The 23022-nt window shown below is 35.8% G+C and overlaps 2 protein-coding genes across 3 annotated transcripts in view; one reads left to right on the top strand and one right to left on the bottom strand.

The window, feature by feature from the left end:
- Positions 1-2859: 2859 nt before the first annotated feature.
- The window catches only part of LOC306882855 (protein jagged-2-like), a 50917-nt gene continuing 30754 nt past the window's right edge, over positions 2860-23022 (bottom strand). The window contains exons 10-25 of the mRNA XM_079437821.1: positions 17551-17597; positions 15088-15261; positions 14849-14999; positions 14196-14360; positions 13977-14090; positions 13354-13467; positions 13160-13273; positions 12962-13078; positions 11195-11222; positions 10858-10943; positions 10200-10313; positions 9241-9356; positions 8778-9032; positions 8523-8654; positions 6627-6780; positions 2860-6083 (exon numbers count right to left, since the gene is read on the bottom strand). Of these exons, the coding sequence (XP_079293947.1) occupies positions 5617-6083; positions 6627-6780; positions 8523-8654; positions 8778-9032; positions 9241-9356; positions 10200-10313; positions 10858-10943; positions 11195-11222; positions 12962-13078; positions 13160-13273; positions 13354-13467; positions 13977-14090; positions 14196-14360; positions 14849-14999; positions 15088-15261; positions 17551-17597 (2348 nt within the window). The 3' untranslated portion in view covers positions 2860-5616. The remainder of the gene's footprint in view (positions 6084-6626; positions 6781-8522; positions 8655-8777; positions 9033-9240; positions 9357-10199; positions 10314-10857; positions 10944-11194; positions 11223-12961; positions 13079-13159; positions 13274-13353; positions 13468-13976; positions 14091-14195; positions 14361-14848; positions 15000-15087; positions 15262-17550; positions 17598-23022) is intronic.
- LOC306882856 (uncharacterized protein) lies at positions 18683-21992 on the top strand. 2 transcript variants are annotated; one of them, XM_079437822.1, is made up of 6 exons: positions 18683-18831; positions 19251-19367; positions 19537-19782; positions 19883-19950; positions 21209-21341; positions 21644-21992. In XM_079437822.1, exons 3-6 carry the CDS (start codon positions 19669-19671, stop codon positions 21815-21817), a joined length of 489 nt encoding a protein of 162 aa, XP_079293948.1. In that variant the 5' UTR covers positions 18683-18831; positions 19251-19367; positions 19537-19668; the 3' UTR covers positions 21818-21992. The 2 variants fall into 2 exon arrangements, with proteins under 2 accessions (XP_079293948.1, XP_079293949.1); XM_079437823.1 differs by lacking the exon at positions 18683-18831 and adding an exon at positions 19062-19114.

The raw sequence follows: 23022 nt of genomic DNA, 5'->3' as shown, positions 1-23022 counted from the left end.
TTAAATTAAACCAACATTCCAGTATGCAGTAAATAGCACTAAACCTCTAAACCCTATGTACAAACTGAAAATAAGAAAATAAAGTGTTACTTAGGACACTTATTAAGACAATAGCTGAGAGAACTTAAAAAATTTGAATGCATCATGTTGCCTTGAATTTTTAATTCCTTTTTAAAGTATATATGAGTTAAATGTGTAATATGTCTAATAGACTTTTGTAGCATTTTCAGTTGACTCAATGAAAGCCTAACATTGATGTTCTCTCAACTACTTCAGTTGTATTGATTGTTGAAATAAATTTTGAGTGCAGACAACTTAAAAGCAAGGGTACGTTTTACAGCACAGTTTCTGATTTCTCTCTCCGTCATTCTCTCTCAGCTTATAAAACAGGAATGCGAGGTGTACCTCAAGTTTCAGGTACTGAAGACTGAGCTGCCAGATTCCTGTTGGCATCTTCCTTTGTTGGCAGAACACATGTGTTCGCTAAATTCTTTTCTTTATGTCTGTGCATGCAGCTCAGATTGTGAATCTGATACCATTGCTGACTCAGCAATAATACTACAGCTTAGCATGGAGCCAGCATCCAACAAATCAAAGCGCGCTCGCTCATACTCACACGCCAAAGTACCTACATGTAAACCTACTACTGTTGACATTAGCAGTCAAGTACGCTTACTGTCCCTTCATACAGTAAGCTTACCAGCACCTGCTCTCCCCATTAAGTATATATTACAGTACGGCAAGAAAAACACGCTCTTAAAATAGACACCTTTCCACTACCACAGACATGTTACAGGATAAAGTCATTTCAGCACAGAGTTCAGACCAAGGGCACCAGGCCACCTAACAAGACCTGAGGGTGCAAAACCATAGACTTGGGCTCTTCAACTCCAGTGTCCTGCAGTACCAATCCTAATTTAACTCAACTGTCTGTAATTTGCTGTCAGTTTTGAACACATTGACTTGCTTGTTCGGGTGTGTTTGGTTAGGACCAGAGCTAAATCCAGCAGGACACTGGCCTTCCAGGACTGGAATTGAAAAGCCCTTGATGTAAAATATTGAGTAATGTTATGTATCTCAATCTATTATGCTTTTTCCCTTTTTCAACTTTAGTTAGTGTGGAATGTTGCTGTTTGAGCACAAAAAGATCCATTCTAAAAGGAGAACTGGTTGAGCTGCGCTACAGAAGATAATGAAGAACAGCTGCTTCAGTAGCATGTTGGTGCTGTGGCTAGAATATTTACAAACAAGATCGTCCAAAGTTTCTGCACAATCTTGTTCGTAAACATTCTTAGGGTCTGCATTAGACTCCAATAGGTATGGCAAAATTGGAGCCATCATTAATATGTGCCGCTGAGCGGATGAAACTTGCCGTTTTGTTAAGGGGAGAGACATTTCTAGAAAACGCTCTAAGTGGTTCACCAATCACTACACACTGGGCAAGCTAACCAATCAGAGCACATTTCTTGTTTCGGAAGGAGAGGTTTCATCGAAACAGGCAATAAATAGGGCGTTCGAGACAGCCTGGGAAGAGAGGTGTTGCAATAATAGACAGTGTGTAAAAACAAACAAAAAATCAAGCATGAAAACCTGTTCTAGTACACCAAAAACCAAATCAAGACTTCGTAAAAGGACCCCATAAGTATTTAAAGGTCTAGTTTTGAGTAGTTTTTAACTATTTTAGACTCCAATTTCTATAGTTTTGCACATTAAGAGTTAAAGGAAAATATACTGTAATATAAAACAGCTCTCAAATCTTAATTCATTTTTAGAGCATAACAACCCCAGTCACTTTCATTGTATGTGAAACTAGCATGAACTGGCATGAACTAGCATCTTATTTCCATGACAAAATCCTTTTTGGGTAAACTACACTTCACAATTCAAAAGTAAAAAAAAAAAATGCTTTTGAAAACAAGTCTCTTATGCTCACCAGGACTACCAATTTACTTAATAAATATACAGTAAAAAGTGTAATATTCTGAAATATTATTGCAATTTAACTTTTAACTGTTATCTAAATATATTTTGAAAGGTCATTTATTACTGTAATGGCGAAGCTGAATTTTCAGCAGTCATTACTCCAGTCTTCAGTGTTACATGATTTTTCAGAAATCATTGTGATGATTTGGTGCTCAAGAAACTTTTCAAGAATTATTATCAATGTTGAAAACAGCTGTGATATTTTTTTATGTTTTTGAAAGTAAGTATTTTACAGCATTGCCAGTTTATTTAATAAATATACAGTTAAAAGTGTACTATTCTGAAATATTATTGCAATTTAACTGTTTTAACTGTTAACTTAATATACACTAGTCAACATCTGAAGTGGATCAAAACCTTTCATCAAAGTTGTCCTTAAACCTAAACCAAAATGTGTTCTTATAGGACAACTATGATGAAATTTTTTGATCCACTTCAAATGGTGACTACTATATTTCAAAAGGTAATTTATTCCTGTGATGGCAAAAATTTATTTTCAGCATCATTACTCCAGTCTTCAGTGTCACATGATTCTTCAGAAATCATTCTAATATGCTGATTTGGTGCTCAAGAAACAGCCTTGAAAACAGTTGTGATGCCTTTTTTTTTTTTTAAAAAGTCTTTACTGGTTGCTTGCCAATGCTTTACACCCTCATCCACCCAAAATGTTTATGTGGGTGTGTCTTTTTGTCCTTGGGAAATTAAAGCCCTGAGAACCAGGATGAGTTAGAGCAGGTTAATCTTTAAAAGAGATGATACACATCGTTACTCTGACTGAGTTAAAACAAAACCCTTGTTATCAGCCTCTTCAACTCACAGAGGATTCTTCTCCAGCTCTGTGGATTTCACTGTCATGCATGATATCAACAGCTGAGAGACGAGGCATGAGCTTGTATTTTGGAATGGAAAAGCAACATGAAGACATCACAAATGCTACATATGAAATAAAAGTGTAAACCTCTATAGGTACAAAAGTCTTTAATAAATACTTGGGAAAATCAAACGGATTTAACAAATGAAATGCCAGATTCAGTATGAGCATCAGTGCATGTCGAACTAATCACAGCCAGAAATGTGATGGACTTGTTTTCCCATGTTAGGGGAATGGTTCAATTCCTCAATATTACAATAATGAAACTTTCAGATACTCATCTGAATTAGTCACATTTTGCATCATCCAATCATTTCTATATTCAACTGTATTATATTTTTCTGTGCATTAAAGACACCAAATGAAACACATGACATAAATTGTTCCCTTCATTCAGCCACAGTAACATGCACTGATACAATTTTTCTGACCTTCCAAAAATCTTAATTGCATTTGATTTGACCCCAATCAAATATGACAGAACAGCTCATGAATAAAGGAGGGGGAAATACCCCAGCCACCCCAGACAAGGTAGGATTTCTGATAACATAAATCTTTACTCATAGTGTTCTTTTGAAAAATGGTATTATAGTAATATAGTACCAGTTTATAAATATAAAATCCGATATTCAACACAATGCTCAGACAGAACTCACTTTGACACTTTGAACTCAAATGTTTTCTGTCTTTGACATGGGTCAATACTCTGGTCCGTTTGTGGTTCATTTTGAATTGTAGTATAATAATACAAAGCAACGATGTTCTGAAAACATTAAGAATATTTAAAATAAATGTTCCAAAGTCTTCCAACATCCAACTTAAAAACCAGACAGTCTGGGACACTAATATAAACACACAATTATATCATGACTGACAGTGGCTTGAAAATGCAGGTGTTGGATTTTTCCAAGGAAACAAAGTGCCACTCGAACACGCAACACATTTCTTTTTGAGTCTTTCTCCAATGAAGTACTGTAGACCTTCAGAAGAAGTCAGCATTTGATCAGTGGCAAAACATACTTTCAGCACGGTCAATGTATCCAATCCTAAATCGACATTCATTAGGAAAGTCATAATCTATTCTAACATGAAGATAGATCATCTATTGTTTAATTTTTTTTTTTATAGTCTCCACAGATAGACTACCAACCTGTGGCCATTTTACATATTTATATATAAAACATTTTCTGACCAACATAAATAAAAGGAATGACACTGTTGAAAAGAAGAGCGACTAAAGGTGAGAATAAGATAAAGCAATAATTCTAAGAATGACAATGATAAAAAGGTGCCACATAACTTACTAAACTCGAATATACACAGCTATGTCTTTTTTCACTATTTACATATGTACATATGAATATTTTTTCAATATAATGAACTATCTCTCAGTGATTTAAGAATTAAAATCATTGTCCCCTACTGTGTGACCAAAAATCCAAGTGTTTTGCGACAACACAATAGTGCACTGACTGAAGTGGCCCATGATTCTTTACCTCATGACTGTTCCGTTTATATGGCTGTCACTTGAAAAAAAAACAAAAAAACTGAGCAATAATTTCTAACCATCAAGAGCTGAGTGAGAGTTTATCAGTCAGAATACTCTTACTGTCTGGACTATGAGTACCAATTCCCAAAGAAGGTGAATTTCAATATAAAGTAAACTTTTATACTTAACAGTATCTTAGTTCACCGAAAAATGAAACTTGATATCACATACTCACCCTCATGTCATTCCAAATGTTGTTTTATTCTCTTTTCTGTGTAACAAAAATGAGGCTGAGGCTGTCGAGCTCTTTAAAAAGTCTTCTGATGTCATACGACAGATTTGTGTGAAGGGCAAACTTCAGACATTATTCACATAATATCTTGATATCTGCTCTTAATCTCCTTGTTGAGAGTGCTAGAGATTGTCTGATTCATGAACAAATGATTCTTTTGAGTTGGAGCCTTTCAATGAATCAGTTGATCCAGTTCAACTCTGAATGATCTGGTTTTCACTCACTGACAACAGGTAAATTGTTCATCACACAAAGCTATCACATGGCTCCAGATGACTTTGAATTTAACATAACAATTTTATGATACCCTTATGATACTTTTATGGCATCCCTTTTGAAGCTTGAAAGCTCCAGTTCTTGAGTGAATTTCTACACTCTTATGTAATTTGTTTTACACAGAAGAAGAAAGTCATACAGGTTTGGAATGACATGAGGGTGAGTAAATGATGACTGAATCTTCCTTTGGGTGAACTACCCATTTAAGTGTGTCAATAGCATTTGTTAACAAAAACAAGAACCAACATATGTGTATTATTATGCGAAATGTATATAAAAGGTAAGCACTGTCGTGAAGATTCAATGAGGCACTTGTGTATATACACCTCTGCAAGATTTAACGGCTTCTAACACTTGACTTTGGGCAGGTCTGGACAAAATCAAAAACACTTTAAGGCTGCCTATCGCTGATTCCTCCTCAGCCCCAAGGGTCAAAGGTCCTGCCACAGTTCACAGACATAATCTCAAAGATCAGCTTTGTGTAAAAATGTCCTTCTTTTTAAGGAAAGTGAGTGCAAGTGTAAACAAAAGAAAAGGATTGAAAACCATTCTTTGAATGTCTCATTTGCTGCATTTTTGTGACACAAATCCCCGTTTCATTTGACTACCCAATGATGAAAAAAGGATGAAAAACACCAATCGCACAAGCCCAGAAGCTTTCAGCCCAGACAGCAAAAAAATACTTTTCCATTTTGTCTGCTTCTTTCATACGTAAAGACCTTTCGTGCTCTCGCTTAAACTCTTGTTCACATTGTTCTTGCAGCGGTTGTCTTTGCTGCTGTAGTGTGTCCTGTTTGGCTGATTTTGGGCTGTAGTGTGAATAGTGTACACAGCATCCCCTTTAGTGCACGCAAGAGATGAGCACTTATGCAGAACCAGCCCTCTGTCGCTCTCTTCATCTCCTTCTTCCTCCTCTTCCTCTCGCTCGGCTCCGTCTCCAACTCGATCCAGAGGGTAAAGCAGGTTCTTGTTGTCCTGCAGCGGGTCTGTGTTGTCTTTGTGAGGTGTGCGAGTGCTCAGTAGTGTTCCACGTTGGTTGTTGATGCTCTCCTCCATCTGCGTGTCCTCTCTTTGTCTCGCTTTCCTGCGTCTCCTGAACCACCACACGCAGACGATGACACACAAGATCCATAATACCACAAACAGCACACACAGCAACGGAATGAGGTAACCTGTAGAAAGAGACAAAAAAGACATTAAACATTCACTACCATTCAAAATTTTGGGGGTCAGTAAGATTTTTTAAAAGAAATTAATACTTTATCAAAATAAATGGATTAAAAGTGACTGCAAAGACATAAATAAAGTTACAAAAGATTTAGATTTCAAATAAATTTTGTTCTCTTGAACTTTCCATTCATTAAAGAATCTTGAAAATGTATTGCTGTTTACTCAAAAAAATTAAGCAGACCTGTTTTCAATATGATAAATACATGTTTGTTGAGCATCAAATCATGTGACACTGATGCCTGGAGTAATGATGCTGAAAATTTGACAGCTTTCACAGGAATAAATTACATTTTAAAATAGATAAAATTAGAAAACATCTTACCAACCCAAAACTTTTAATATTATTATTGTTATTATAATATATACATTTGAATTATTTTATAAATAAACTATATTTTAAATAATAAATTAAATCATAATTATTTTAAAAATGAATTATGTTAATAGATTTGTTATGATGTCTAAAAGAGACACATCTGACTCACCGACTTGGGGACGCGGATCCGAAGTGTCAACTCTGACCTCTCTCACAGCCAACAGTAACGTGCTGTTGTGAGGTTTGGACAGAACATCAATGATGGAGCGGACAACATCCTGTATCTGAGCTCTTCCCTCCATAAAGGTGTTTTGCTCATATGACTGCGGAAATCAAAACAGAGCAAATGAAAAAGAGCAAATGAAAATTTGCAAAGACTCAAGTCCTTTCTCTTAGCTATAGGCCTGATGTTTTACTTGCATTCACATACTGAAATTATATCACTTCTTGGAAAACAACAACAACAGATTCAATGTGATGCTATTTGGCTCCAAAAAAGTCAGTACACAATGGCAGAATATCTGAAAACAGTCAAATGAAAAAAAAAAACAACAACTAAGAGCCAAATTGGTAGAGACACACAACCTCGCTACTGAAACAGGCAGACACAAGAATACAAATTACAACATCAAGGAAAAGTTTAACCACAAAATAAAACAGATAAAACAAACATTTGATTATGTAGCAAGCAATGAGAAAGTCCCTGTCCTATTAGGATAACTAATAAGGGAAAATCTCATTTGAATCTAGAAATAACATTTTGTGACGTAATAACTTTACTTCTTTATTCACTTTGATTTAATAAGAAAGCATACTACAATTTCAATTAAAAAAAGAAAAAGTACAGTCAAGAGAAAAGGGAAGGGGTAATGTTGGAGCCATAGTGGAATGACAGAGATAGACAGCATAAAATAGGAGTAAAGGAATTTAGAGTGAGGAAGGAAAAAAAGAATAGCTAGATCAGAAATGAAAGAAGTTAGACCTGACTGGGCAAGTTATTCACCTTTCCCTTAAATTTCATGACCAGCCACATGTAATTTGTCTTTGGTAATAGTCAGGGTATAACCATGCTGGAGTGTGCAGGGGATGTCCCAATGCTGAGCTTATAACATCAGCACATAGCACAGCCTTATGACACCATAAAAGGTTACCGCTCCTTTTCCGGAAAATTTTCAATGTTACAACATAAATCTTAACAGAATTACAACATCACAGAAAGAGTAGAACTAAGATTCTGGCCATTAAGGGCTTAAAGTAGAGGGCCAGACCTTTCCCCAAGAGTCTGCATCACTACAGCAATGTTCTCGGAGTGAGTGAAGGAGATAAAGAGAAAGACGAGAAGGTGCAGAGCAGGACAGGTGAGGTATGTTAAAGGATAAAAAGCTGTATTTTCGATGTGAAAGAAACATTTAGATGAGAGAACTGAAAGAAAATGAGTTACAAAAGAACTCACAAAAAGTTCAGAAAAAGAATCAAATTTTACAAGCTCTCTTTGGAAGCCGTTTGACTCTGATTTAAAGGGCCTTTTCTGAAGAAAGTGCAAACTGGAAATAAGACAAGGAAATGTTTTAAAGGACAGACGAGACGGAAAGAAAGAAATAAACACTCCAAAGTGAAGGAAAACAGATGTGATGATTTCAGGAAGAGCATGTTATTGAATGAAAAAAATCTGTATTTTGATGCACACTGTTTTACGCTGCCTTCAAGTTGTTACAGTAATTGCTTTTATGAGATAAGCACACATAAATGTCGCCACAGTTGTGTTTAGCAGCAGGAAACTTAGGTTTTTTCTTCAAGGCCCACTTTCCAAGTAAAAAGTTTGTATTTGTTGGCATTTGAAAACAGCTTCTAATAACTAATGAACTGACAACTTGAGGTACAGTAACAAGAAACAGTTAAATCTTCATCATTAACCTTCTTTTATATTCAGCCTTTATAACAGTGTTTTTATATGACACGTCAAGATCTGAGACTGAACATGAGTACCAAGCAGACAGGGAATGTTTACAGCAGATGAGGTAATTTTATAGGATTAACGACTGATGATTAAAGAAAGTGAGCTCACCATAGCAACCTCCACTGCATTTTGGCTGGAAGGTGATTGGTCGCACAAAATGGAAAGAGTGTGGTCTTTGGCCAGGATTCGTGTGATTGGAAGATATGTTAGCTCTGTGCAGACTCCTTCAGAAGTAGTGCCCTGTTAAACAAACCCAACACATTATTGATGGAAACATCAAGTGTGTCTGAGATGAAGAGCTGTGTATATTTCATCTATCTGACTTTCAGTATTTTCAGCATTTTCTAAATTACAAACTCTTACCTGCGGGATACTGTCTGAGTCAAATACAAGCGTAACACGAGCGCAGTTGTCGTCTAGGTAGCCGTTGTTGGGTAGGCACCGAGTGCCGATGGGCTGTGGATGTTCACGAGTGGAGCATATACCCAGATGATTGCATGGTGGATGAAGGCAAGACAGGAAATGATGCTCTACACACTCCTGTCCTAGTGGACACAGGGGGCGCTGTGGCTCACCAGAGTCTGACTGCAACAAGCAGGGCTGATGACCACAATGCACCTGTAGTCACAATAAAAAAAATCTTAATGATGTATCTATATCTACATGAAGATAAGAATAAATAATAATAAAAATAAAGGAATAAATGATAATATACACAAAATTATGTCCTTAATGCCATCTGACATTAACATTTTACACTGCATGTGACTGTAATTGGTATTTGATTGGTACAGTAACACAGTCTGAGGTAGCTTGTTGGACTCACTTTAGTGCATCTGCTGTTTCCGTTCATGCACTGACAGCTATTGCACCCATCCTCCCAGCGATCACCGTGATGAACCTGCACCCCAGAGCGATTGCATGCCTTTCCAACACCAATAACTACAGATGAAGAGAGATGGAGAGGAACACAGAGAAAGAAAGAGAGATCAGATCATAAACATTATAGTAGTTTGAAAGTATGGAGTTAGTAAAATTCTTTTAATTAATACTTCTATTCAGCAGGAGTAATCAAAACATGATCAAAAGTGACAGAAAATACATTTATATTGTTTAAAATAAATGCTGTTCTTTTGAACTTTCATCAAAAATCCTGACATTTTTTTTAGGGTTTCCACAAATTGATAAAAAGCACAAAATTTGCATTTTAGAATGATTTCTACATTTGACACTTAAAACTGGTTTCAGCTCTGCCATTATAGAAATAAATTACATTTTAAAATATCTTAAAATAGAAAAGAGTTATTTAAAATTGTAAAAATATTTCACGGTATTACTATTTTGTACTTTTTTTTTGATCAAATAAATGCAACGAGATGGAGCAGGGACCTCCATTATATATTGTACATAACTAAGTGTTGCATTTTAAGCCTGTCCTATTATAATATGCATCAATAATAATATGCCATCCCATCATTTCAATAAATAAATAATCATAATATTTTACTTAATGCATTTTAATTTATAAGGGACAATGAAACATTTAGCTGAATGCATTTAGCTGTATTTAAAAAAGATAAAGGAAATTTCCACACAAAAGTTGGCGGAGCTTTTGCACTACCAACACAGACCCCTGTTGAAAGCCGCTGAAACAGGCAATTTAATCTAGTCCAGTTTTGTTTGGCTGAAGTTAAGGTGGGCTCACATGACATGAGTAGCAAAGATATTCAACACTTCATTTCTCATAACGCAAACAAGTAGGGTGGTCTGTCAGTGGGAACTCACACTCCTGGCAGCGCGGTCCAGCTCGTCCCATGGGGCAAAGACAGCGATATCCATTAATCTCATCCACACATGTGGCTCCATATGAACAGGGAGAGGACTGACACTCATCTATATCTGAGATCGAGTGAGTGACAGAAGTAGAGAGTGTTAGTCTGAATGTATCGAAAGTAGCATCAGATCTTTCCTCCTTATTGTGACATACACCTGAGTGAAATGGCTCATTGAAAATGTAAAGAATGTAGGAAGAGGACTTAATTTCATTTGGTTTTCACTGGATACGAATGCAAGCTTGCAGTTGATTGTAAGAAAGCGACGTATGTCACCAAATAGAAGTCTGTCAGTTCACAAGAAGACTGACATTTATTTAAAAATTATGAGCTAAATGTTTAAAATTAAACACATACACGGATGAATTGTTCACAATGTACAAAGTGTGTAATTTTTGCACCACTAGTTGGACTAAATAACAACTGCAAAAACAATGTCTATGTTCGAACAGGTTTTCTGAATATTCCACTTGTAAATTATTTAATATTCATATTTTTATATTAATTTAAACAATAGTATTTATGTTAAGTATTTTCTTAAACTTTAAGGAATGTCATGTCATGAATATTCATAGTCATATTTAGAGATATTTGCATATTTATTTACTCACTGATTCGACAGTCAGGTCCTGCAAATCCAGGTGCGCACTCACAGCGAAACCAGTTGACCCCATCCACACACTGTCCCCCATTATAACTACAGAAAGAGAGGGACAGAGAGACAGCATCTTAGTATATCTTACCAGCTTAGCAAGATAAAAATGTTACGGGTGCATTAACTAGTAGCTTTCTTGCCCATGTTAAATGGATGTGTATAGACACATTTATATTCTATATTCAGAATCAAAAGATCAACTGAAGTTTTGTGAGTGATATGTTTACGGGAGTGATTGTTTTGTTCTCTTTTCTGTACTTTTCTTCACTTACTTTATCTGTTTTATCACTTACCATGGATGAGGGTTGCAGTCATCAACATCTGAAAACAGAATGAAAACATCTCAAATGCAGAACTACCAGATGATATATCAGAACTAGACCTGTCAGGACAGCCTGCCATACACGTGAGAGTATTTATCACATTTACACATGCACAAGGTTTAGTTAGTGGATATTTTGGGAAAAGAGAAAGAGCTCGGGGAAACTGGTAAGTGGGCGTGGCCAGGGCTGGATTGGTAATCGGGCATTTTCCCGGAGGGCCGACGCACTCAAGGGGCTGACAGAATGTTGTTGTTTTTTTGCCAAGGACCATCACGCGGGGACAGCAAGCAGCCGGTGGTTCATTGGTTTGTCTCCTGTATTGACAGCGTAAAGCACCCAATCACAATGCGCTATAGATGGAGCGATTAAGTATTTTGCTCCGCCTACATACCCCAACTTCTTCCTCATCGGCTTTTCCCACATTTTCACAGCAGCTGTATAAAGAACAGGCTTGCTCTGCGGTGAGTGATGCGGGCCAAAGAGCCAGGCAGGATGAGGAGAGTAGTTAAATCGGTAAATTGCTTGATAGGGACTCGGAATGGAGGCAGGCATCTAACCTAATGTGTGCGTGCACCATGAGTGTAGAATACGTAAACTATTTTTAATAAAACGTCATCCCTCGCGATTTTTTGGCCAAGTCAAGTCAAGTTTGTGTTCATAAAGGTTTCCATGAGCCAATCCGAATAAATCTAGATTTAAATTAAAAAAAGACACGATTTTTTGTCGGACCTGACGTTTTATTCTTATCCAAAACAACTAGATGCAAAGATACATATCTACAGTAACAGTCAAAAGTTTTTGAACAGTAAGATTTTGAATGTTTTTTAAAGAATTCTCTTCTGCTCACCAAACCTGCATTTATTTGATCCAAAATACAGCAAAAGCAGTAATATTGTGAAATATTTTTACTTTTTTTTTTTTAAATAACTGCTTCCTATTTGAATATATTTTAAAATGTATTTAATTCCTGTGATCAAAGCTGAATTTTCAGCATCATTACTCCAGTCTTCAGTGTCACATGATCCTTCAGAAATCATTCTAATATTCTGATTTGCTGTTCAAGAAACATTTATTATTATTATTATTATTGTCAATATTTAAAACAGTTGAGTACATTTTTTTTTCTGGATTCTTTGATGAATAGAAAGATCCAAAGATCTGCATTTATCAGAAATAAAAAAGCTTTTGTAACATTATACACTATACCATTCAAAAGCTTGGAGTCAGTATAATTTTTTTGTTTTATTTTTTGACATGTATTATAATGGGTTTATGTGAAGATTGTTTTAAGTTCACTTAAATTAGAAGTTCTTTTTTTAAGTCTAATAAATGTTAAAATTGAAAGCTTTGTAATGTTGAATGACTAATCAATGATTAAATAGCTACTGGGGTAAAAACTATTCCAGAGACATCAGAGCAGTGCTGGCCTTCAGTCTTAAAAAAAGATGCCATGATACAAATATAAAAAAATTTACTGTCTTTATGTTGTTTGTACATTAATTAGAAGATTGTATGTGAAATTATTGCAATATAAAAGTATATTTAAAAACTTTAATATTAGGTGTGATCAATCGCAAATTATCGTGGTTAATTTCAGAAAAAAGTGCGATTAATTAGTTTTTTTTTTTTTTATTGATTGACAGCACCAATATATATATAAAAGTGGTGGTGGGCCGCCTGGAACAAAAAATGCCATGGCCGATTTTTATCCCAGTCCAGCCCTGGGCGTGGCCTTACCTTGAACACAGGTAGGCCCCTTCCATCCATCCTTACAGATGCAGGTGAACACGCTGCCCCCTCCAATACAAGTCCCACCATTTAGACACGGACCAGATTCACACGAGCTGTTCATGGCTAGAGAGAGAAAGACAGAGATAGTCAGAAAAATATGGATTAAATGAGGTCAACATGGTGGTGTTCTGGTTTCTATCTCACCCGTGTTACAGGTACTGCCACCCCATCCAGAGGGACATGCACATCGGAATGAGTCTCCATGATCATAGCATGTTCCTCCATTAGCGCATGTACTGGAATCACACTGACTGTCTCCTGTAACAATAACTCTACTTTGAGTACAAGTGCATAAAGTTAAATGCCTAAAATGGAAACTAAAACATACATTCACTTACGTGAGTTACACGTCTTTCCTTTCCAGTTGTCAGTGCAGCGGCAGTAGAAATCATTCAGCAGATCGATGCACATACCCCCATTAAGACAAGGCTCGCCACTGCACTCATTCACCTCTGAAGAGAAGATTATAATCACATCAGTAGTGGTTCGCTCCTGTAAATTAGGCTGGAGTACTTTAATTCTATTGGCGAATATATGCTAGACCCTGTACTAAAACAGACTCAGATCAGCATTGCCAGATCTTGCTAGAACAGCAAGCAACCTGGTTTGTGGAAAAAAGTTAAATGTCTTATTTTTAGCAAGACTGCATTTATTTGATCAAAACAGTAATACTGTGAAATATTATTAAAATATAAAATACTAAAAAAATTATTTGAATATATTATAAAATATAATTTATTATTAAGCTGAATTTTCAGCAGCCATTACTTCAGTCTTCAGTGTCACATGATCCACCAAAAAACATTCTAATATGCTGTTTGGGTGCTAAAGAAGCTATTATTATTAGCAATGTTAAAAACAGTTGTGCAGCTTAATAAATCTCTATGGACTAAATGTGTTTAGAGCTCCACTACTAAAAGAGACAATAGTTAAGTTAAACATGTAGAGCTGATATTTTTACCCAGCTCACAGAGTTGCCCATCAAAGCCATCAGGACAGACACAGCGAAAGGAGTCAATGTCATCAATGCATGTCCCTCCGCTCTGACAAGGAGATGATGCACAGTCATTTATATCTGAGAAAGAAAGCAGAAAAGAAACCCCCATTAATTGGTGTGTGTACTGTAAATTCTGCTATAAAGCTGTAATAATGGTGCGTGTTTAGATGTAATATTACTCACTCTCATGACAGTATGTCCCAGTGAATCCTGGTTGGCAGGCACAAGTGAAGTTTCCTCCTGACTGACTGATGCAGCGCCCGTGAGGACCACACACATTTGATAAGATGTGCCGAACTGCTTTTGCTGTGCCATTGGTTGTCACGGCAATAGTACAACTGTCAATCACTAATGAGAAAAAAGAACATCATCCAAAACAAAATTAACTAAACATTGATATTAATGTCAGGAGGGGACATACAAAAGGGGGAAAAAAATAATAAAACGGAGTGTCTATTTACACTAAGTGCAAATAATAAGGCTATTTGCACTAACTCCGCCCACCAATATGTGTAAAAATACTGCTATTTTTACATAGCGTAAATAGAATCTATTGCTATTTGCATTTAGAGTAAATCGCATATCGCTAAGAAAATAACATAAAAACATCTATTGTTAAGAAAATATGCTGTTTTCGCTTCATCTATTGCTATTTTCACTTAATAGCCACTGCCTTAATAAAATAGACAGAAAATAAAATCAGTTAGAAATAGTAGTTAGCTTAAGTATATTAATACGCAACTTTTATGTAATGCTTTCTCTGGGAATCAAACAGCTCTGTGCACTAATAATTGAACTACAATTTTATGAGGCCTTCAGTGAGGTCATTTGTCTACCTTGGCAGGTGCTGGTTTTGCAGTGGTCTCGTAGCTGACTACATGTCTTCCCTTCATATTCATCTGCGCAGGCACAGTAAAAATCTCCCTGCATAGAATGACACTGGCCTTTATTCTGACATGGGTTTGGACTACACAGATCCACCTGCACCTACAGAGAGAGAGAACGAGAGAGGAAATGAGTGATTGAGAAAGAGAAAGTTCTTTTAGTGCATACTTAATGTAATTATTGGCCTCACCTCACAGTTGGTTCCGGTGTATCCGTACAGACACTCACACTCATAACCTGTGGCTAGTGAACGGCAGCGTCCACCATTCTGGCAAGGGGAGCTGGCACACCTGCTTTGCTGCACTTCGCAGTGTCTTCCAGTGAAGCCTGGCTGGCACTGGCACACGTAACCATGACGACCATCCTAACAAAATAACACAGAAGTGGAGATGTTTTGCAGGTGTGCGAGGCAGAAGCCCAAGTAAGCTTGTAAAAGTTAGGGAGCAAATAACCAAGAAAAATTATAACCTACTCCAATATAAATTCCATTACATGGTATTTTCTTAAAGGGATAGTTTACCCAAAACTGAACAAAGAAAATATTTATTTTTGTCCGAGGAATACAAAAAAGGATATTGACAATCAAACCATTTTGACCTCAATTTTATAGACAAAAAAAAAAAAACACTTGAAAGAAACATTTCTCAACAGAAAATAAGTCACACAGGTAACTATCCCTTTAAGAATATCTGCATTGCCCAAATATCTTAATCATCTACGGAACCAACACCTATATACAGGTGAATCTCAATAAATTAGAATGTCATGAAAAAGTTTTTCTTGTAAGTTATTTCAAAAAGTGAAACTTTCATATATTTTAGATTCATTACATGTAAAGTAAAACATTTCAAAAGTTTTTTTGTTTTAATTTCGATGATTAGTGCTAACAGCTCATGAAAGTAAAAAATCAGTATCTAAAAATATTAGAATATTTACATTTGAGTTTCAATTATTGACCATCCCTATAGAATAAATTCCGGGTATCTCTTCTTTGAAACCACAATAATGGAGAAGACTGCTGACTTGGCAATGATCCAGAAGATGAACATTGACGCCCTCCACAAAGAGGGTAAGTCACAGAGGGTAATTACTGAAAGGGGTGGCTGTTTACAGAGTGCTGTATCAAAGCATATTAAATGCAAAGTTGACTGGAAGGACGAAATTGGGTAGGAAAAGGTGCACAAGCAACAGGGATGACTGCAAGCTTGAGAATACTGTCAAGCAAAGCTGATTCAAACACTTCTGAGAGCTTCACAAGGATTGGACTGAAGCTGGAGTCACCATGCTCAGACGTCTTCAGGAAAAGGGCTACCAAGCCACTTCTGAACCAGAGACAACGTCAGATGCGTCTTACCTGTGCTGTGGAGAAAAAGAACTGCACTGTTGCTCAGTGGTCCAAAGTCCTTTTTTCAGTTGAAAGTAAATTTTGCATTTCATTTGGAAATCAAGGTCTGGAGTCTGGAGGAAGAGTGGAGAGGCACAAAATCCATATCGCTTGAAGTCCAGTGTGAAGTTTCCACAGTCAGTGATGATTTGGGCTGCCATGTCATCTCCTGGTGTCGGTCCACTGTGTTTTCTGAAGTCCACAGTCAACGCAGCCATCTACCAGGAAATTTTAGAGCACTTCATGCTTCCTTCTGCTGACAAGCTTTATGGAGATACTGATTTAATTTTCCAGCAGGACTTGGCACCTGCCCACACTGCCAAAGGTACCAAAAGCTGGTTCAGTGACCATGGTGTTACTGTGCTTGATTGGTCAGCAAACTCGCCTGACCTGAACCCCACAGAGAATCTATGGGGTATTGTCAAGAGGAAGATGAGAGACACCAGACCCAACAATGCAGATGACCTGAAGGCCGCTATCAAAGCAACCTGGGCTTCCATACCACCTCAGCAGTGCCACAAACTGATCACCTCCATGCCACGCCGAATTGAGGCAGTAATTAAAGCAAAAGGAGCCCTTACCAAGTATTGAGTACATATACAGTAAATGGACATACTTTCCAGAAGGCCAACAATTCACTAAAAATGTTTTTTTTATTGGTCTTATGAAGTATTCTAATTTGTTGAATTGGTGGGTTTTTGTTAAATGTGAGCCTAAATCATCACAATTAAAAGAACCAAAGACTTAAACTACTTCAATCTGTGTGCAATGAATTTATTTAATACATGAGTTTCACAATTTGAATTGAATTACTGAAATAAATGAACTTTTCCACGACAATATAATTTATTGAGATGCACCTGTAATTTCTTTTTATCTTTACCATTTGTGTGTTCACACCTGTGCAAACATTGATTCTTTGAGAAGAAAAATGCTAATTTTGCCATAAGAAGTGTAACTTAAATGGCTGCAAAATCTGTATGGTTTGAGTTTAGGTTGTTCATGGTTTATTTCACTAAATTCTGCTATTCTGAAAAAAAAAACTTTTTCTTACAGTATTACAGTAATGAATCTGACCTCAATTTGCATAATTTATTTGTACACATACTGTGTTTTTTACCTAATTGTATAACGTAAATCAGGACAGTGTAAAGAACCACAAATGCGCACTGTTCTGAGAATTTGTTGTGGAGGATGCATCATGCAGTGCAACTGATTCATCCCAGAATGTCTAAACAGACATGCCAAATAAAACAGACATATGCCCACCTGACAGGTTCCTCCATTCTGACACTGTCCGTAACACCTATTGACATCTGTAAAATAATCATCAACACAATCAGCACATCATTCTGGTCCAAAATGTGTAAAAATTGAAAACAAAAGATCAAAACAGCTTTTAGACATGCAAGAGCAGGCAGATTAACAGAACACATGCACAATTAGGAGAAAACTCGTTGTAAGAGACAAAGCAATTGAGAATAATTGAAGATGGAAAATACATCACAAATACTGCTTTCTCAAAAAAGACCACATTTCTGTTTTATACATTAATTGTAAAGATTGTGTTGGCCACTCCTTTTTATGCAATTAAAAAGAAGCTTTTAAGCTTCAAAGAGGACAAAAAAGTACAATAAATCTTCTGAAGCTATATGATAACTTGGTGTGACAAACAGAGAAATGTAACAGACCAGAATGCTTATTTGTGAACGATTCATTTATTTGAATTGGATATTTTCTAGGAATTAATTGATCCAGTTCCCAAAACTGGTGGTAATGTGTAATGACTTACATTTCAGCCTTTTTTCTAGCATCGTGGAACAGAACATTTTCTGTTTTTGGATCATCATTATGAATTTTTGGATGCACTATTGCTTTAAAGCTGTTTCTGCTTCATGAATAACAAAGCAGCTTTAATCAGCGTTAGAAAAGAGAAGGAAGAGCAAAAGTTTGCTGCTTTGTTGAAAAAAGAGAGAAAAAGTATAAGGGCTTTAGACTTTGTAGACTTTATAGAGTTTGTATACACTGTAAAACTTTACTGTAAATTTACAGGCATTTTCTAACAGTATTATACTGTATTTTTATAAAACAGTAGCATTCTGTATATTTTACAGAATGTCTGTAAATATACAGAAATTTTCTGTTTTCAGCCCGCTAAATTTGTAATACAGTACCATACTGTAAACGCATTGCATTGTGGGATATATTTATTTCGCGCTCAATTCAAATGTGATGTGATCTCCAAAGAAGAAGAAATGTGAACAGTGTATTACAGGCAAACTAGATTCGTCAGCGGGAATTAATTGAACAAAATAATTATTCGCGTTATTAAGATAAGCCAGTGGTTTGTGAATCTGTGCGTAGATAAGCTTTGTGAGCTTCATTTCGCGTTTCAAGCGTTAGTGCCTGTGACGCAGCAAACAATGGACGACGCTGCCTGAGCAGACGCAGAGATCATTTGTCATCTGAATCATCTAACCTGTGCCTGAGATGATGCTAATCGACTGGAGCATGAGAAGATGGATTAATGTTCGACTAAGTATCGATACGGTAAGCTTGTCTTTTTTTCATTCACATTTCTACATTGTTTCCACGCATGGTTTGATTTTGGGAACGTTAAACTTAACTTAAATCCCGAGTTAGCAATTCACTTGGGTAAAATTGGTTTTATATTCGCACATTCACAACATTCACATATTTCCGCGTTCAATAACTTTCTAATTATTTGTGCAATAAAGTTATTTTGGCGGACTAAGCCAGAGCGCGCACACACACGTCACACACCGGATGCGTGCGCGCACTCAGATCACTTGGACATGGTTGTGTACAAGAGGTAAAAAAACTGTATAAATACTGTTCATTTTCTCACACAAACCGCTCGTTTCGTGTCTTAGGCCATCAATGTGTAGTTACGATGGGGAATTGTTTAATTTGGATTTCTCTGTGCATGTTCTTTTTCGCTCTTATAGAGACAGTGACCTATACCTGCCATTATATGACTGACAAGCTAGAACGATTTGACCTAAACATATCAAAATTGGATCTACTAAAGAAAAAAAGACACCTACATCTTGGATGCCCTTGGGGTAAGCTGATAGATACCAAATTTTAATTTCAAAGTGAACTATCCCTTTTAAGATGTTTATGCACACCTTCCTTTAATCCAACAATCAAAAACAACTTAAATAGCAAATAAGACACACATTCACATGACCTGCTTCTGATTATTATTTTTTTATTATTATTATTTTTCAGGCTGAACAATCTGATGAAGATCCGGTGCTAATGTAAGTGCTTCCCATTTGTAGTCCATGTTAAAAAATGTCAGTTCTATGATCGTGCTTTTTAATGTGTTATAATTTTGCCAGCACATGAAAATCCATAGTCATGTTCCTAATGCTTATTTCAAAAGTAGTATTCCTGATTGCTTCCATGTCTTCCATGGTCCTACAGCTGCTCCCACACTTGCAGAAATTAGATGGTCTTACCCTTCAAGCAGATGTAAGTAGAGATTACTTAAAGCATGTTGCAAATAAATGTGATTTGTTATGTCTTGGTTCTGTTAGTGATGGTTGTGCTGTCTTCTTAAAAATTGTTTCAGGTATTCACCACTCAATCTGATGTCCAGCAGTCTCTACATTTGCCAGAGAACACAACCTATAATTCTTGGTAAGTAAACAGTAAAGGTTTAGTACCTAAAATGAACATCAAGTCATCATTAACGCTATGGAAGCATATGGGTAGCAAAATTCAGTTTGAAATAATTTCAAATTCAGTTAGTAATATGCAAAATGGCAATGCATTTCTGTATTTTAATTGACATTTTACCCTAAATGTGCAAAGTTTAGTGCAAAATGAAAATGGAAATTCAGTTATATAATTTACATATGATATTTTCTACAATTGTGCATCCTGTTGCCAAGCCCAGCCTTGATGTAGCCTAAAGATTGACAGGTCGGGGGTGTGTTGCATTTTCAAATACATTTCGAATGCATTTTCAAATCCACATTGACTTTATATTCATCATGGGGTATTAAATGAAAATGCAATTGAAACGTCTTATATATGAGTGTCAATGCATTTAAGAAAAATAAAAGATATTTTAAATTACAATTTTTCTACCTTTTTACTGCACCTTTGGATCAGAATGCATTCTGAAATTACAATTATCATGTGGTATTATGATGTAAAAACAGTTTTTGCTTGGACATGTTAAACATCTAATCAATTTGGGTAATACATTTTAATTTCCATTTTGCAACTTATAAAGCATTAAAATATGTTTTTAATTTGTGTATTAAAACTAGTGTAGGAAATGGCAAATGTAAATTTTATAATTTAAATAAAATTTATGTGATATACAATAAAATACATATGTGCACTAAATATTGCACATATGTATAAGAAAATGTAAATTGAAATATATCACCATTTTACGTATTGCATTTCAATTGAATTTTGCTACCCATATACTTCCATGCACCCTGGTGTTGTTCTAATGCCCTATGACCTTCTTTGTTTTTTGGACCACTAAAGGAGAATAATACAAAATAAATAAAAAAAAGCCTGCTCACGCTTGTCCATATAATGGCAGTGATAGTGACCAGCATCAAGATACAATAGTATCACAGAATGTTCACATGCAACATGTCATGTATTCCAAGTGTTCCGAGGGAATGCAATATTGTTTAATGAAAATCCTGACACTGACATTGGTCTTTTGTGCTCGACTGTGCATTCATGAGATACTATTATTATGCAGTTCACAGCTATAGTTGTGAACCCTGTAAATGGGATTTCCCTGCACATATTTCAGATTTAGTTTAATAGTTATGTTGAGTTGAACTATGTATAGACAACTAAACAGAACTGCAATGGAACCCACAATAGTTTATTTGAAGTATTTTCTTTCTTTTTTTATTTTCAGGTCAATCTCTAAGCAACCAGCGGTAAATGTTGAGCAGCCCAACTTTGTCTCTGGCCTTGCAGTGCTGTTTGTATTATTGTATGATTTCAACCTCCAGTATCAGGAAGAGGTGGCATGCACCCTTGCGACTGAGGTTAGCATATTTGCCATTGATATATATATGATAGAGTGAATTGTCACTAACTTGTTTTGACAGTATTTGTAAAGTACTTAAGTATATTTTAACAAATATTTTATACAGTTGATTAAAGAGCTGAATGACATATTGCATATTTAACATTATCATGTAGTCATGTAATCACATCGTAAGTGTTGCAATTCTCTGTGCGGTCTCAAAGAACTCACTTCTGTGAGATGCTGTGTGTGTATGTGTGTATTAGATATATATATTAGACATATACATAATGTTCACTTTTTTTCTTTTCTGTCTTTTAGATGCTTTCTCGACATCAGCCCTGCATGTGCATCAAAAACCAAGAAAGGAAAAGTGACTTACAAGAAGACTGGACATGTTGTGTAAAAAAAGAACAGTACTGTAAACCCACAGGTTTCCTCTCTTCTGAAAGACTTATAAAAAATATATTTCTGAAAAACCTTTCCATTCTTTAAAAGTAAATAAGATTACTGTATTTTGAATTACTTGCTAATTGTTAATTGCATTTTACATGTTTTATATTTAAAAGAAAAAGGAAAAAAAAAACTACAGCTGGCATTTCAGCCAGTAAATTCATATAAGGCAATTGCCTGGTCTTTTCTTCAAAATAAATAAAATGTTTTAAAACTCAGAAAATATTATTTTCTCTATTTTTTTGTGAATACTGTTATGAAAAAGTATATTTTTAATTTTGTAAATCCAAGAGTACTGAAATAAAAGCAGGATTTACAGTATTCCCTGTAAAGAGCACAGTGTAATACTGTAAAAAAAAGTTATATAACAGTATAATACTGTATTTCGTAAATACAGTACAGAACTGTAAATGTTGTGTACAGTAGTAGTACTGTAAAAATACAGTATGTGGCTGGCAACCCAGCTGCCAGTATTATACTGTAAATTTACAACGAAAAGTTTTACAGTGTAATACTGTAAAAAAAAGTTATATAACAGTATAATACTGTATTTCGTAAATACAGTACAGAACTGTAAATGTTGTGTACAGTAGTAGTACTGTAAAAATACAGTATGTGGCTGGCAACCCAGCTGCCAGTATTATACTGTAAATTTACAACGAAAAGTTTTACAGTGTACTGACTGATATTACAGTTCGGTCCCGCCCAGCCCGGGTAGCAGTTGCAATGATATCCACCAATTAGATTTTTACAAGCATAAGCATTTAGACAAGGTCTCCTCGTACACTCATTCACATCTGTGTTAGAGAGAAGAGGAGGATGAGGGGAGCTAAAGCGAGCATGGAAGTTCAAGCCCCACCACCAAGCACAAGATCTCGGATATGTCAAACTACATAAAAAAATTCAGATTCCCATGATGCACCGTGGCACAATCACATTTTCCCCTGTTTGTGTTGTTACTACAGTAGTGATATCACACCTCCAAAACACATACCAGAAGCTCATAAAAAGGAGGTAAAACTACTAAATATTCATGTTCTCTCATAAAAGCATTGAGACACCCTAAAACAGTAGAGGGGCAACAAGGGAGACTTCCAAGGGGGCCTCAAGATGATTTAAAATGATTTAATATAAGGCATAACAAGCATAAATAGTTGGGGTTATTAAAAATCAAACATATTTTGATTTTAGTTGCCTTATTTTTATTTATTTGTTTATTTCATTATTTTTTTATTTACAAACCAGGG

Source organism: Barbus barbus (genome assembly GCF_936440315.1).
Source record: "Barbus barbus genome assembly, chromosome: 16".
NCBI classification, from domain to species: domain Eukaryota; kingdom Metazoa; phylum Chordata; class Actinopteri; order Cypriniformes; family Cyprinidae; genus Barbus; species Barbus barbus.
The sequence above is the reverse complement of the archived record's forward strand: the minus strand, read 5'-3'. Positions and strand labels throughout refer to the sequence as shown.

What these genes read in the sequence shown, in the direction of transcription:
- LOC306882856 (XM_079437822.1), top strand. Translation starts at nt 19,669, where the DNA reads ATGTTCCTAATGCTTATTTCAAAAGTAGTATTCCTGATTGCTTCCATG. An exon ending in GTCTTACCCTTCAAGCAGAT is followed by an intron (nt 19,783 to 19,882) that starts GTAAGTAGAGAT and finishes AAATTGTTTCAG; the next exon opens with GTATTCACCACTCAATCTGA. An exon ending in AACACAACCTATAATTCTTG is followed by an intron (nt 19,951 to 21,208) that starts GTAAGTAAACAG and finishes TTTTATTTTCAG; the next exon opens with GTCAATCTCTAAGCAACCAG.